The sequence below is a fragment of the Gymnogyps californianus genome, chromosome 27 (genome assembly GCF_018139145.2).
Source record: "Gymnogyps californianus isolate 813 chromosome 27, ASM1813914v2, whole genome shotgun sequence".
NCBI lineage: Eukaryota > Metazoa > Chordata > Aves > Accipitriformes > Cathartidae > Gymnogyps > Gymnogyps californianus.
The window spans coordinates 7500426-7515372 of record NC_059497.1 but is presented as its reverse complement, the minus strand read 5'-3'; the positions used below and the strand labels follow the sequence as shown (position 1 = coordinate 7515372).

The following is a 14947-nucleotide window of genomic DNA, read 5'->3' as shown; positions in this document are numbered from 1 at the left end:
TAAGGCTGGTCCTAACCCACAGGTAACTATAATTTAATTGTAAACTCAGTCTTTTACATTATTGTAAATGTGACTCTTGGGGTTTTCCCAGCCTTTACTCACAGGTAAATAGGAGCTCAACTCCTGTGGCAACCATAACCATAATCTCAATGCTATCCCTAAATTTCTTTCCTGGAGCAGCTCTGTCCCTGACTTCTGGCCTTTGGAATATTGAACTAGGGATTATTGGATTGTCTGTGGCATGCACGTGCCCCAGCCCTGCAGAGCTGGTGAAATAGGTACTGGCATCCTCCAGGAATTGTCTTTGGCTTTTGGCCCACTTCCTTATTAGCTTGTTACTGTAAAGGCCTCCCACACTTCCCAGACATGCTTGGCTAGCCAGTTGGTCCTGCTCCTGGGAGCAGGAATAAAAGGCTAGCATTGAAGGCAGTCCTGACAGACAGACAGCTCAAGTCGCTTTGGCACTTCCTTGCTGTGGACTGCATTATGAGAAAGTCAATGCTCTTCTTTGGCTTTCTTCTTGTCTTCCTTGGCCTGGCTCTGCCAGGCACCCAGGGAAAAGTCATCCCCCAATGTGACTTGGTGAAGATCCTACGTCAGCATGGCTTTGAGGGCTTTGTGGGCAAAACTGTAGCTGACTGTGAGTATAATGAGCTCCCACTGCACCTCTCTGCCTATACCACCCTTGTGCCTCTCAGCTTCTTTGTAATCTTCCAGCAGTACTATTCTGTCCCTCCATTCCTTTGACTTTGTCATCTCTCTTCCTCATCCCCTTACTTTCCTCCTTCTATTGCTTACACAACAAATACCCATCCAGAGCTTTATCCTTCCAAGCGTTTATCCACCCAATTCTCAGACTTACAATATCACCAGTTTAATTACTTCTCCAGCTCTTCATTCATCCTTGATCCCTTCATCTCTTTCCTCTTATTTACCCTGAGCATACCTTGATGTTCCTCCTCTGGGCTCTCTCTTCCTCCTGCAGGGATCTGCCTGGTAAAACATGAGAGCAGTTACAACACTAAAGCGTTTCATAACAATGGTGCAAGCAGGGACTATGGGATCTTTCAGATCAACAGTCAGTACTGGTGTGAGGATGGCAAGACCCGTGGATCCAAGAATGTCTGCCATATCAGTTGCTCAAGTAAGTGGTGGGAGAGAACAAAGAGCCTTTCTTTGTCCACTCTATGAAAGCACCCTGATCTGTCTGTGACATCTGCCTAGAAGCTGCTCTGGGCATTTCTCTCCATGTGTCCTTCTATTCATCCATCTCCTCAGTATCCCACCCACCCTTCCTGATGAACACCTTTCCCTCTGCCCATCTATCCCTGCTCTCCCTCTATCCCTCTTTCCTTCATACTGACCTTTTCTCCCTTCTCTACAGAATTTCAAGATGATAATATTGAGGATGATATTCAGTGTGCCAAGAAGATTGCTCAAGAGGCTAATGGCCTCAGTCCCTGGTAAGGATATTTGCAGTGGGCACTAGGGAAGAGTGGGCAGAGGAGACAAAAGAAAATCCTGCTGTTGACTGGGGGAGCGGGGGGGGACGACAATGGGTGAGAAGCTGTATTTGGTAAAGTTTAGCACATTCCTTCTCCTAGAGCTGAAAGGAGGACTGAGGAGTCCTGGCTCCCAGCACCTGCTCTAACTCCCTAAATTTCCCTCCCCTCCCAGAGCTCCCCCTTTTGTTTCCTTCCCTTCCCCCAGCTCCCTAGATTGAGCTCATCACAATTTTCATTGATTCATATCTTTCATGGCCAGCTTTCTTCACCCAAGACTCTCAAAGACTAACCAAGTTTGGTTTTATAACCAATTCAATCATTATCCAACTCCTCATCATACATCATGTAATTCTTTTCCAGGTACGGCTGGAGAAACAATTGCAAGGGCAAAAACCTGAGTTCCTATGTCAAGGGTTGCTAATTCACTCCACAAGCAGCAACTGTTTTCTCAGGATCACCAGTGGTGAAGAGTGAGGGTGTATGGCGTGGAGGCCAGGGAAAATAGATGGGTGTGGGGAATTAAAAGCAACATATTATGAAGGTAGAAAGTGTGCTGGCTATTGTTAACACTATGAGGACTTTGCGCTACTGCAATGCAAGTAAAGAACTTAAAGGCTGATGGCTTAGTAGAAACAAAGCTTAGCAGAAGGGCATTACAGGTGGAGTTTCAGCCATTTACTTGCATAATTCTGTCTCAAGATTTTGTTGTCCTGACTAACAGGGCTTACCGAAGTTTAGGGTTTCTCTCTCTTTTTGTCTCTTTCTCTCTTCTCCTTGACCTCTCCCTTCCTCCCATCCTCCCTCCCTCCCTCCCTTACCTTCTTTCATTCTTTTGTTCTTTCTTATCTGAGTGTAGAAAATACGAAAATTAATGAATGCTATATTAGTTATAAGACCTGCATAATTGCAGCTGCCTTATAACTAGGACACAGTCACGGACTGAGCTGGGTAGTACAGTTAGCTGACACAGAGAGACAACTATGCTGAAACATGACCTTGCTCCTTAAATTTATCCGAGCGTCTGCTCCTGGCTGGTGTGAGAGACAGGGCACTGAAGTGTATGGACATCTGGCCTGGCTGAATATGGCTTTTCTTATCCTTTGAGGTATTAGATCAAACACAGTCTAGGAAAGATGCAGGCAGCATTTCTGTGAGGAAATAATGGGTTGGAAAGCCAATTAGGAAAGGGAAATATTTTGCCATTTAGGTCACGAGTCCTTTTTCCAAATGAAGGCTGAATCCAGAAACTGCACAAATGGAAGGTGACAACACTGAAAACATGTCTGCTTCTTCATATGCTTTGTTCTGCTGCTTGGTGAGCAGTGACTGCTTTTATGTTTATGCAATAAAGGGATGCTTTAACTCTTGTCTTATGTGAATGTATAAACCAACTATGAAAGGCATGTTTATTTAGATGGCTGAATCTAAAAAAAAAAAAAAAAAAATGCTCAAAGTAGCCTTGCCAGAAGACCCTCTTCCCAGCTACAGGGCAGACAGTGGCTCTTTCCCTTCCCATGACCCAGGAGACTTCATTCTCTCATTAAGTAACTCAAGACCTATTTTACATGCTGGCATCCATGAGGTTTTTGAGAAAACTCAAAAAAAACTTGAGTCAAAGCCTTACCTTGTCATTGTCTTCAGTGCAGGTACTTTTCACCTATTTGGGGATTTGAACAAACCTTCTTATCTGGGGTTTTTGCTTGTGGGTTCAACCCTGGTAAAGGGATGCTTTCTGTCTACCTAAAAATTAAGACCATGTGTGCATCTCCAAGGACATACTCAACAAGAAAAGATCAGGGCTTGTGGAAGTAAACTCCATGCAAATGCAACATGTCGCTGCTAGGGGCTGCTGAATCCTGCCGCAGCTCCATAACCCTAGGTCCAACCAGGAGCAAGGCTGAGCATGGGTTCCCAGTAGGCACACACATACGCACACGCCCACACACACTGACACCAACACATCTATATATACATATACATATGTATATCTGTATATATACACATGTATATACACATATGTATATGACTGGCCACACACTCAGCACTCACAAAAACACAAACAGCACGAGTGGCCTCATCCTGTTCCCCTCTCTGGCTGATCAGAATGAAGGTCCCTTAGTCCTTGAGTGGAAAAAAAATATATATATACACACATATATGTATATATATGTACACAGACACAGGTGAGCAATGCAGCTCCCTCCAGCAGCTGGGTCAGAGCCCCTTGTCTGCCCGGTAGCTGCCCCCAGATCCCACCCAGTCTCCCCAGTTGCTGGCACCTGGATACACCAGCCCCCGAGGCCACATCCCACTCCCTGCTGACAGAGACCCCCTCGCTCACACGCACACTTACACGCACACGCGCGTGTGTCCGCGCGGGTCTCGGCTGCCCCCACGCCACCTCGCGAACTCCCGTGGTCCTTCCAGCAGCCACCTGCCCCCATGGCGTCGGGGGGCCCCCCCATCCCAAAGGTGGCCCGGAGCGCTGCTCCCGCTCCCGGGGCGGGCCGGGGGCTCTCCAGGGATGTGTCCGCCTGGCACCGCAGCAGCTCCCGGCGCAGCCGCGATGCCGGGAGCGGGGCCGGGAGCGGGCGGGGGCGGAGGCGGGGGCGGGGCCGGGAGCGGGAGCGGGAGGGGGAGCGGGAGGGGGCGGAGCCGGGGGCGGGAGAGGGGGTGGGGCCGGGAGCGGGGGTGGGGCCGGGGCGGGAGCGGGAGCGGGCCGGCGCCGGGAGCGGGGCCGGAGTGGGCGGGGGCGGGGGTGGGGGCGGGGCCGGGAGAGGGCGGGGGCGGAGCCGGGGGCGGGGCAGGGAGCGGGGCCGGGAGGGAGCGGGGCCGGGGCCGAGAGCGGGAGCGGGCGGGGGCGGAGTCGGGGGCGGGAGCGGGGGTGGGGCCGGGGCCGGAGCCGGGAGCGGGGTTGGCCGAGGGGCGCGAGCGGGGTCGAGCTCGGGGCGGCCGCCCCTTCCCGCTGGCGGCTCGGCTCGGCTCGGCTCGCCTCGCCTCGGCTGGGATCGGCTGGGATCGGCTGGGATCGCCTCGCCTCGGCTGGGATCGGCTGGGATCGCCTCGGCTCGCCTCGCCTCGCCTCGCCTCGGCTGGGATCGGCTCGCCTCGCCTCGGCTGGGATCGGCTCGCCTCGCCTCGGCTGGGATCGGCTCGCCTCGCCTCGGCTGGGATCGGCTCGGCTGGGATCGGCTCGGCTCGGCTCCGCGGGGCCGCTGAGGAGAGAGCCCAGGCCAGGGGTAGCTCCGGTCCGGCCGCCCCGGGGCCCCGGCCGGTGGCCCTAGGCTGGCTCGTCCTGCCCCGGGCACCAACGGCACGGGAGGAGCCGCTGCCGGGACTCCAGCTCCAGCTGAAGGTTCCCGTGGGCAGTCGCGGCCTTTGGCTGGCGCGTGTGGGAGGAAGAGACCGTGGTGGGCCCGGAGTGGGACGGGCTGCCTGCTGCCATCTGTCTGTCCGGCTCAGGCAGCCCCGAGGGACAGGCAGGGCAAGGTCCTGCGGGAGCCGGGCGGCGAAGCGGGGAGGTGCCTGGGCTGGGGAAAGGGGAAGCTTTCGGGAGGTGCATGAACACACGTCTGTGCGTGCCAGGAGGTGTGAGGTGTTCGTTGGTGTGGCCACTGCTGGAGAATGGGCAGTGCAGGCAGCGTTTCCATCCCTGCTTTTCACAGGGGCAGGAGAAGCCCAGCTAGTGTGGCAGGCCTCTGTCATGGGCCCACTGCGTCTGGGGCCCTTCCTAAGGCCTTCTCTTTGTGCAGTGATGGAGCAGGAGATGAACATGAAAGCCCACGAAGTGTGCAAGGAAGATGAGGATGGATGTGAAGAGGTTTCACGAGGAAGGAGTCTTTCTCTGCCAGGCAGGTAGGAACATTGCCATTGAGCAGAGCGCTGCAGCGTGTTTTGTTAAACCCACGTCAGGTTGATGGTTGCCAGCACAGCCCTGTGCAAAATACAGAGCACAGCAAGGTGGCGAGCAGTTGCCAGCAGCTGCACGCAGAGTGTGTGAGCAAAGGGGTGTAGAGGGGATCAGAGAGGCCTTGAGTGTCCTCTCCACAGGCCCCTGCCTGCACCAGGCTGTGCAGCCCTAACTCATTCACCCTGCCCTTTTCCTCTGAGACTTTTCCAGGGTGAGTCAAAGGGCAGATGTTTCTTCTCAGGCTCACCGCTAGATGGGCCCCACATCCTTGCTGTCCCTGGGACAGGTTCTCCTGCACAGGCAGCAGCAGAAATATGGCTCCTGGCTTTCACTACGGTTTAGGGGGAAGAGGGAAGACTAAATGAGAAATGGGAACATGCGTGGGCCTGCCTCACACGGAGACAGGGCTGGAGCCCTCAGCAGGAATGATTTGACTCTGATTTGCATGAAATGCGGCAGAGTGGTGTAGGAGGGGGCAGGTTACTAATTTAACCCTTTATAATTGAGGGCCCCCTCCTCCAAAGTGCATCAAAACTGGCTGGAGCAGCTGCAGGAGCTGCTCTCCCGTGCTATCTCCCTGCCATGGGCAGGGAGTGATCAGTTCCCTCAGCACTGTGGCCCTCCTGGCCCTCAATACAGCCTGCTGCACAGCTGCGAAGTCGTTTCCCTCCACAGTGGAATGACCCTGCAAAGCAAAGGAGAGGAAGCTTTGAGCAAGGCAGTGTGCAGTGGGTAGAGCAGCTTCCTGGGATGCATGGGGTTGACTGGGGCACAGCTAGTCAGTCACATTAGACTGTAACATCTCTGTGAGACAGGGATACCATTTGGCGTGGGACATAACTGTAACTAATAAGATTCCTGCAATTATTTTGCTGACTCAGTCCAGGAAACCCCAGGAGAACCCCAAGAGCAACCCTTCCTGGTGCCTCAGTTTCCCCTGCTGTGAAGAGGTGCTGATAACCTGCCTCTCTCCCTGCCTGCCTTCCAGCTCAGGAGTTACCATAACTGTTCATACCATTCATCCAGTTGGGCTTTCCCAAGCCCAGCTGAACTTGCCAGGACACAATCCAGCCTAGGCTTGTTGGGTTCCTGCATCCCCAGGCATCCTCCATACCCCGCAAGCAGGACTGGGGAGGTGAGGCTGAGCAAGGGGTTGAGTGAGTGACTGGTGCCAGCCAAGGGTTTCCTCTGCCCCTCCAGAAAAGCAAGCCAGAGCACTTTTTGGACTCACTGTGATTCCCTGGAGCTCTGAGGCTGGGGTCAAAGACCCTGTCAGTGAGATGGACCCAGCCCCAGAGGCCCTACAGCCCCAGGATCACAGGGTCCAGGGTTCAACTGAACAGTTTGCATCAAATGAAGGTGAAATCCCGCAGAGAGAGGAGATTGATCAGTTTGTGGGGTAACCTTCTTTGGGAACTGGCCAGAGTCCGGTTCTCCATCTCACCCTGAATAATGTGATTCAGTAAATGGGGCTTCACGTGTTGCCCCAGGCAGCCCAGCTTCCCAGTTCAGGCAAAGGAGACTGGGTGAGCTGGGGAAAGAGCTGACCTGGGACAAAGGCACTTTTCTTTGGCAGCCTTTCTTTTCATCGCTGGGCAGCCTGTTTGCACCCCCAGCCTGGGTCAGTGGCATGCGAAGCACTCGCCTGCCTCCCGATGCACTGGGTAAAGAAGCAACAGCTGCAGGGGCCCTTTTGCTGCCTCAGGAGCTGTGACAGCACCCGGGAGCCAGGCCGGGATCTAAATTTAAACTCATGCTTTGTGTGTTTGTACATGCGAGTGCAGGCTCCAGCCCCCACTCCCCCACCGCCTCCTCCGGTGCGCGGAGGAGACAGGCTCAGCAAGAAGGGAGATCCAGAGGAGCTCCAGCTGGCTGGGACCCGGGGAAGGGGGGCTTGGCCGTGGGGCAGGAGGGGGAGAAACAGCTAGGGGAGAAACACCATGGAGCCTGCTTCTCCCCAGGATGACGTGAAGAAGAGGCAACAGAAGGAGAAGTCCAAGAAGCCAGTGCCGCCAGCAGCACCCCGACCAGCCAGGGCTCTGTTCTGCTTAACCCTGCAAAACCCCCTGCGCAAGGCATGCATCAGCATCGTGGAGTGGAAGTATCCTTCTGGCTGCGTGGGCTTGGGAGCACCCATGTGTGTGCCTGTGAGCAGGGGTGCTGGGGAGGGGTGCTGGGGAGCAGGACCTCTTGGGCTGCAGGCAGGAGCAGCCTGTGCTGGCTGTCTCATTGGGTCTGTAAAAGGCAACGAGGCACTCAGGGAGCCCCGGTAGGATGCATTGGCAAAGGCAATGGCTGTGCAAACTGGGGACATGAATAGGCTTGTGGGGGAAGCTGGGGCTGAGAAGTGGGTCACGCCACAGGGACCTTCGGTAGGGTGGTGCGGGGACAGGCAGGGACAGCCTGGGTGGCAAGGGACTTGTGGGAGTGAACACGTTTTGTGCTGACAAGGTGTGCTGGGGAGAAGCAGGGGACAGCCCGCTGGGAGGGGAGAGGGTTTGGTGTGTGAGGAGGGGGCACAGTGCCCATCCTGGGGTGGGGATGGGGCCAGGCAGAGGAGGAGGGCCAGGCTCGGGGAGCAGGAGCTGAGGATGGAGCTGGGGACAACAGGCTGCCCCAGGGGAGAGGTTTGGGGGTGGGTAGCGAGACCATGGCGAGCTGCTTGGGATGGCTCTGTGTGTGTGTCACTGCTTGCCTGATCCCGCAGCTGCTCCCTGCCCTGGCTGTGGGGGCTGGCCAGCATCCCCCAAATCCTTGCCGACACCATTGTCCTCTCAGCCCCCCTTTCCCATCCCTCCCCGGCACTGCTGCCACAGGTGAAGGCTTTTGTGAGTGATACTGTTCAGAGGGGCAGTATCTGGCTTAATTTAGGGATGGGTTTTGGGTGGTTGATCTTTGATTGGCCATCTTTTCACTGGGGCGTTATAGCTCGGAAATACCAAAACGTCATGTTTCTGCCACCCATCCAGGAACTATTTTAGGCCATTGGATATTGCTTTGTTCATCTGTACTTTATGGAAGGGAAGAGGATGGGAGATGAAACATTTCACTTTGGCTTCAGCAAAACATTTGGGCTCAAGGAAAAATGATGGAAATTGGGGATGTTTCCAGCAAATCTAGTTCTTCCACCCCAACTTTTCTCGTTTCAGTTGCTGAACATATTTGCATGTTCCTGGCCTTGGCAGGATCATCCCAGACCTGGCCAGGCTTTGCTCCTCTTGGAGGTGGCTTGGTCACCTTACGCTGGCTGTGTTGCTGTATATGTAGTGCCGCAGGGACACCAAAACCATGCCTCAACACTGCCGGAGATGCCATCTTGTTCAAAGCCCAGGGTGCCCGTTTGCAGGCACTCAGGGCATGCTCACACCTCTGGTGGTGCTGTGCTGGCCATGGATTTTGAGCCCTTGTTCCTTCTCTGCAAAGGGGCTCTCTGTCCTTCGAGGAGAGGGAACAGAGCTAAAATTGGGGAATTCTCTGTTTCTGCTTCTCTGGCATGAGGACTGGGTTGTTTTACAAGCACATGGAAGGGAACTGTGTCTTAAATAGGCACTGAGTATGGAAGAAACTTGTGCATACACCCTAGTGGCAGGGGAAGAGCTGGAAATAGGACTTACATCTTCCAACATGCTCAAACACATTCCTCCTCCTGGGCCAACGCATGCCAGAGAGAGCGCGTAGCACAGTTGGGGTCTTTCCCACATTGGTGCCCTGGAAGGGGAGTGTGGAGGGGAGAGGTGGGTGTCCCACCAGGAAGGTTGCAGGTGCAGGTGGTTCTGACCTGTGCAGGACAAATGATCCAGGGCATTGGGTTTCTCCAGCACCTCTCTTGCACCTGGCTGTATTTATACCCCAATGCACCTGGCTGCCCTCGTTCACGGATCAGGGTTTGCAAGGCATGACAGGGTCGTTCCAGTTCCTGTGAGTTGTTATGGTCTTCAGGGCCAGACAAGCTGCCAAGGGGAGATTAGCTGTGACCATTTTCTGTGGGGATACCTGGCATCTGGGTTCAGTATGGCAGTACATATTCCTGTTCCTTGGGCCCATCTCTGCTGTATAGCTTCTGCTGTCAGAGCACAAAGCTGAGCCACAGGAGTGGGACGGGGTCTTTTCCAGGCAGTTGGTGAGTGGGGAGTATCACTGCACTCAGCCTAGGGTGGGTGAAAGTCAGGCTGGCTTGAAGCAGAGGGGTTTTTATGCTGAAATTTGCTCACATCTCAAAAACCACATTTGTTAGCACAAGGGAATCTGGGTACTCTGCAAATTGCTGGGTATTGTGTGCTCAACAGCTAGCCCAGCAAGTTGATGGTTGTTGGGACATGTCTGGCTTTGTGGTGTCACCCTGCTATTCCAGGTCGTTTTGCAGCCAGGAGGACTTCAAGGCAGATGGGTGAGGAGTCTAGGGACCCTGGAGGACCACAGAGCTGCAAGGCACTAAGGGCCTAATTCCTGCTGCAAGGCAGATGTTGGGACCTTTGGATGCTGTGTGGCAGGAGGCTGCTGGAGAGCAAGAAGTGGGATTGCAGGACAAGGACATGAGGAGGATGTTGAGGCTCTGGCTCAGTGGCAAGGGGCAGAGACACCGTGCCCAGTGACACTACATGCTTCTTTTTTGGTTCAATCTGTCCCACTGCATTTCTACCTAATAATAGTGCCAAACTCACAGACTCACAAGCAGCAAGCTGATTCCAGCTCCAGGTCATCCTTCAAGGAGGGCTACTCATCTCACCCTGTCAGAGCAGGCAGGGAAGCCTCTAACCCCTGGGCTCTGCCCCATTACCTGGAACACAGAGAGGAACAGCTTTTCCAGCTGACTTTAGTTTTTAAAGTGTCATCAAGTTAATGGATAGAAGGGTCCAGAAAAGGCAAAATAACCTGTGATGAGCATAGGACACAACTGACAGCACTCAGCCAGCTCAGCAGGTCAATGTGGAGAGAATGCTCCCTAGGTGCCCCTTGCCCCATGATGCTGGAATGGACAGTGGTAGGGCCACCGCAGCCCAAGGCAGGCCTCAGCATAACTGTCTGGAAAGCTGAGCTAATTAGTTGATTAACCATGGTGTAGGGAAATGTCAGTATGGCTGCAGGGTCTCTCTGCTGGGGTACTGAGTTTTGAGGGCTGTGCTGGGCTCTGTAGTGGCATCAGTTTGCATGGCTGAGCTGTAGGTGTTCCCACAGAGTGTGTTCCTGGGAGCTGTTCTCCTTTGGAAGGTCTACCCAAAGTGACATGGGGATGCTGGGAAATCCTGTCTTGTACTGGAACCTCTGTACCTGCTGGGTGAGATTTACCAGTTCGCCCGTGATGGCAGGTTGGTAGTTACAGGTGGGGATGGGGATGAGAGATCTCAAAACAGTTTAAGGGGGTAGCTGCTGGCTGTGGTCGTAAGTGTGGATGTTGGCTGGTCGGACAATGGAGAAGAGAAAGGGGCTGGAGGGGAGTGTGCTGATTTACGTCACTATTTGTTGATTTACACTGTAGGTGGGTCTGGCCCAGTGGGCAGCTAGACCAACATTTTCATTTCCTCCATCTGCTTTTAGTTTCAGTGGCTTCCAGGGGTACAGGCAAGGCAAATGGATCAGGGGCAACTGAGATGTACTCGTCAAGAAACATTATTGGCCAGGAAACTTTGAGATTAGCATTGTGACCAAAAATGTTTCTTGGAGTTTTTTGTGTCATGCTGTACCCAGCTGTCTTCTGGCAGCACAAGGCCACTAGATGAGTGGAAAAGACCCCTTTGCTTTTAGGTATGTGCATAGCTGCATGGTGCAGTTGCTGGGCACAAGCACTTCAGAGTTGCAGCAGGCCCTGGATGTGACCAGCATAGGGGCAGCAAAAGATGATGGCTGGCTTCTTCTGACCAGATGTCTTCTGCACTCTCAGGGTACCACAGGGTAAGAGGTTTAGACCACGCTGGGAGGAACAGAGAGTGGGGTCCCTGGGGTGAGAGCCTGGCCGTGGATGAGGTCCTGGGGCTGGAGTGTAAGCTCTTTTGGGGCTTCAGGAACATGATAGCTGAAGCTTGACCATGAGGTTTCAGTGGCCCAGCAGAGCAGTGACAGCAGCAGGAGCCTGGGAGTGACCAAGAGCCTGTCCTAGGGCCTTCAGGGGAAAATAGCAAGTCACCCCACTTGTTCAGAGGTGTCATAGGGCCCAAACAGCACATTTCCACCTTCTAGGGAGTGGGACAGAGCTCAGGCTGAGCACTCTGGTTACTTGCAGCCTGTGGCGCTCCTGGGGACAGTCACAGGAGCACTGCCTGCACTGGGGCACTGAGGCTGTAGGACACCCGGGGACGTTAGCAGTTGGACATTCTGCTAGAGGAGACCCTGGCTGAGCTGTCTTGCCCCTAGATACCTTCTAGTGAGGGAGACACGGCCCACTTGAGATCTGCTGCTCAACAGCGTCTCCCTCATGGATGGTGAGTACAGAGGGAGCCAGGGCCAGCATACTCCGAAGGGTGATGCTTTGGTTAAGTGCCTACATTACGCAAGAGGGTCCTGACCCTTCAGGATGATTCTCTGAAAGATGAGGAGGGGGAAACTACCAGCTCTCTCATCCCTTTGTTATTCCTCCACTCTAGCCTTTTAATTTGTGCCCCCTCCCCATATGTCCTGTGCCAAAGCTGCCCCTCTCCAGCAGCCATGTGCTGAGTGTCCAGGCCCTGCATCTCATCCTGGTCCATTCCCTCCCTCCCCGGGGACCCAAGAAATGGGCAGCAACTGAGGATGTGCAGAGGGTGAAGTCTGACTGCTCTCTCTGGTGCTCTGGGAGTGCGAGGTTGTTTCCCCATAGCCAGTGGGGTTTCCCCACACATACCCAGACAGGACAAGGCAGGGGCAGGGCTGTACCTGCTTTTTCGTTCCTGTCTCCACTCCTTAACGCTTCCTCTCAGACCCTTCGAGATCATCATCCTCCTGACCATCTTTGCCAACTGTGTTGCACTGGCCATCTACCTGCCGATGCCTGAGGATGACACCAATGTTGCCAACTCCAGCCTGGTAAGGCACAGCCCTCCCCACCGTCCTGCTGCACAGCCGGGTGCTCGGCTCTGAGGGCTCTGTGGAGCTGGTCGCTCAGTGTGCATGGGTGCAAGATGGTAATACCTGTAGTGGGGGCATCTGCTGCTGCCATGTGGGGTGCAGTCAGGTGTCGTTGGTCCAGTGAGAGATGCTGCAAAGTCAGAGGGAGGCAGAGTGGTGGAGAAACCACTGCAAAACGGTTTTTCAGTGGGGCTGAAACCACCCCTAGGTTGAGATCGAAGGCAGCAGATTGGTGTGTGAAGTACACAGGAAGGAAGAATTGATGCCAAAAAAAGAACAAATTCCCTCAATTTTTTATCGTGACACTTCCAAAAGGAAACATCCTGTTCCAGAAAGGCTGAAATGTTTTGTTTCAGCATTTTTGGAATAAAATTTTCTGACCTTTCATTTCAAAACTGTATTTTAATTTTGGTACTTCTTATTTAAGAGGGGAAAAAACCCATCTCTGTTAAGCAGAGACGTTGCTCCTTTCCAATCAGTTATTCCATTTTTTTTTTTCCCAGTCACTCCATTTCGCCTGGAATAAGATGTTTTGATGTGATCCAAATCAATAGTTTGCACTATTTTTAGTTTGCCACCCCTTTCCCCTCTACAGATCCCCACTGTGGTTCAATCCACATTGATTTCCATTGAGAGTCTGTTTGGTGATTGAATCAAAGCATCTAAATACACCCTTTTTAATGAAATGTTCTCTTCTGCTAATTTCAGGACTCCTCAGTGTTGGGGTGGGGTGTGTTGTGTGCAGGTATTGCTGGCAACTTGTGACTTAAAAAAGCACCTTTCTTGTTTTTTGCCTGTTCCTTAGAGACTCTGGAGGGAAAAATATTAAAGCAGTCAAAAAATCTGAGATAGAAAGTACAAAGTAAGGTTTTACTTGTGCAATTTTTAGTTTCTTGAACTGCTTTTGTCTCTTTCCCTCTCAACAGGCTTTTAGTGGCAGTGAAGATAGTGTTTACTTCTCATTTCCTCAGAAAAAGAAGAAAAGGGGTCACTATTGGCATTGTGTTATTACATCTTTTAAAAATAAAACCAAGATAGGTCAACAGAGGAGGGGAATTAAAAGTACCCACAGAGAGTTAATTCCTGGGGTGTTCATTCAGCCTCCCGGTGCGCTGTCTGACCAGCTTCTCTAACACCTGCGAGCTCAGGGCAGAGTTAAGCTCAAGACGCTGGTTTTGGTTTCTTCCCTGGCTGAGGGGGCATAATAGGATTTGAAAGGTGCAGTTATCTCAGCTGAGAGATTAAAGAGGCAAAGCAAAACTGGGGCAGGTTGAGCATGGAAAGCAGGAGGTGGGGACAGCGGGGATGGGGGCTTCCCGCTGGGAGTGGGTTTGGGATTTGGCTGAGACCAGGACACCTGCAAGGGCAAAGCTGGAGAAAACCCAGCAGCATGTGGCTGTGGCATGACGGGGGGACAACCTGGCAGCAACCTGCCTCGCAGTGCTCCTGGGCAGGGACTGATGCTGCCCAAGAAGGACCAACAGCCTTTCTCATTAATGGGAGGCAGGCAGGTGTGTACTGAGTAATGTCATGTATAAATGAAATTTCATCCTTTTATATTTATTGTATATTAGATTACTTATGCTATATCCTATTGGGGGATTTTTCAGCCTGTTGTCATGCCAACAGCCCTCTGTATCAGGAGCCTGGCAGCCCCAGGCTTCTGTTCTTTCATCCCTGCTCTGCATGTCCCTTTGTCATCATGTTCTGGTGGCTTTGTAGGAGCAATCCCAGCTAAGAGCTGAGCCAGACCCCCATCACCTCGAGTATCGGGCTGTGCTCTGCACGAGGCCTGCAGGTAGTCCAACAAAGGCTTGTTGGAGGCATTTCTTCCTGCAGCAGAGAGATGCTGCAGTGCATTTAATCTCTCCCTGTCGCTTTTTTAATTGCCTCTCTTCATTGCCCAGTCCTCTCCAGAGAAGATTGAGTTTATCTAAAGAGCTTGAAATTGTTGAGGAGGCAAAACGTGTGAGGGGAAACTGAGTCAGAGCAGTGAGGACATTGCCCCATGTTATTTGTGGAGGCAGGATCGAGGCTCACTCTCATCAGAGCTCACCGCTAATAGGTGTGCAGGAGCCTGTCCAGCCCGAGCTTCCTTCAGAGAAGCCTCCTGCATCCCAGGCACTTAATGCAGTGAAAGCCACTCTGCTCTAAAGCTCAGGGTCTCCAGCAAGGAGAGTCTCGGGAAGGGAGGTTCTCCTGGGAGACCTCTGCTGCCACTTTCTTCCTGCAAGGTTGAAAACCCTGGAGAGCAGCCAAGCTTGTGACTCTGTCTTTCCAGGACCACCCAGGGAAGATTTGCACACAGAGTTTACACTAGATTTAGAGTTAGTCTCATGAAAGCTTTGTTAACCAGAACTCATTTTGGGGGGTGAAAAAAGTATATTTAATAACCTGTAAATCTATGAATGTGTTTCGCTTTATCCTGGAAGAAATACAGTTGTTTAATTTCAACATATTTCATTATTATTCTTTTTAGATTAGATTTCTTCTG

General features: G+C 52.9%; 2 protein-coding genes across 3 annotated transcripts in view; both read left to right on the top strand.

Annotated features, from left to right (window-relative positions):
• The first annotated feature begins 486 nt into the window (after positions 1 to 486).
• Positions 487 to 2867, top strand: LOC127026293 (lysozyme C-like). The gene is made up of 4 exons (XM_050911466.1): positions 487 to 640; positions 986 to 1144; positions 1385 to 1463; positions 1866 to 2867. The coding sequence occupies exons 1-4, from the start codon at positions 487 to 489 to the stop codon at positions 1924 to 1926; spliced, it is 453 nt and encodes a 150-aa protein (XP_050767423.1). The 3' UTR covers positions 1927 to 2867.
• A 4488-nt stretch (positions 2868 to 7355) lies between these two features.
• CACNA1S (calcium voltage-gated channel subunit alpha1 S) overlaps positions 7356 to 14947 on the top strand; it is a 49241-nt gene continuing 41649 nt past the window's right edge. For both annotated transcript variants that reach the window (XM_050911592.1, XM_050911591.1), the window contains exons 1-2: positions 7356 to 7516; positions 12306 to 12411. In XM_050911592.1, coding sequence (XP_050767549.1) covers positions 7356 to 7516; positions 12306 to 12411 — 267 coding nt within the window. The remainder of the gene's footprint in view (positions 7517 to 12305; positions 12412 to 14947) is intronic.

What these genes read in the sequence shown, in the direction of transcription:
- LOC127026293 (XM_050911466.1), top strand. Translation starts at nt 487, where the DNA reads ATGAGAAAGTCAATGCTCTTCTTTGGCTTTCTTCTTGTCTTCCTTGGC. An exon ending in GGGCAAAACTGTAGCTGACT is followed by an intron (nt 641 to 985) that starts GTGAGTATAATG and finishes TTCCTCCTGCAG; the next exon opens with GGATCTGCCTGGTAAAACAT. An exon ending in CTGCCATATCAGTTGCTCAA is followed by an intron (nt 1,145 to 1,384) that starts GTAAGTGGTGGG and finishes CCTTCTCTACAG; the next exon opens with AATTTCAAGATGATAATATT.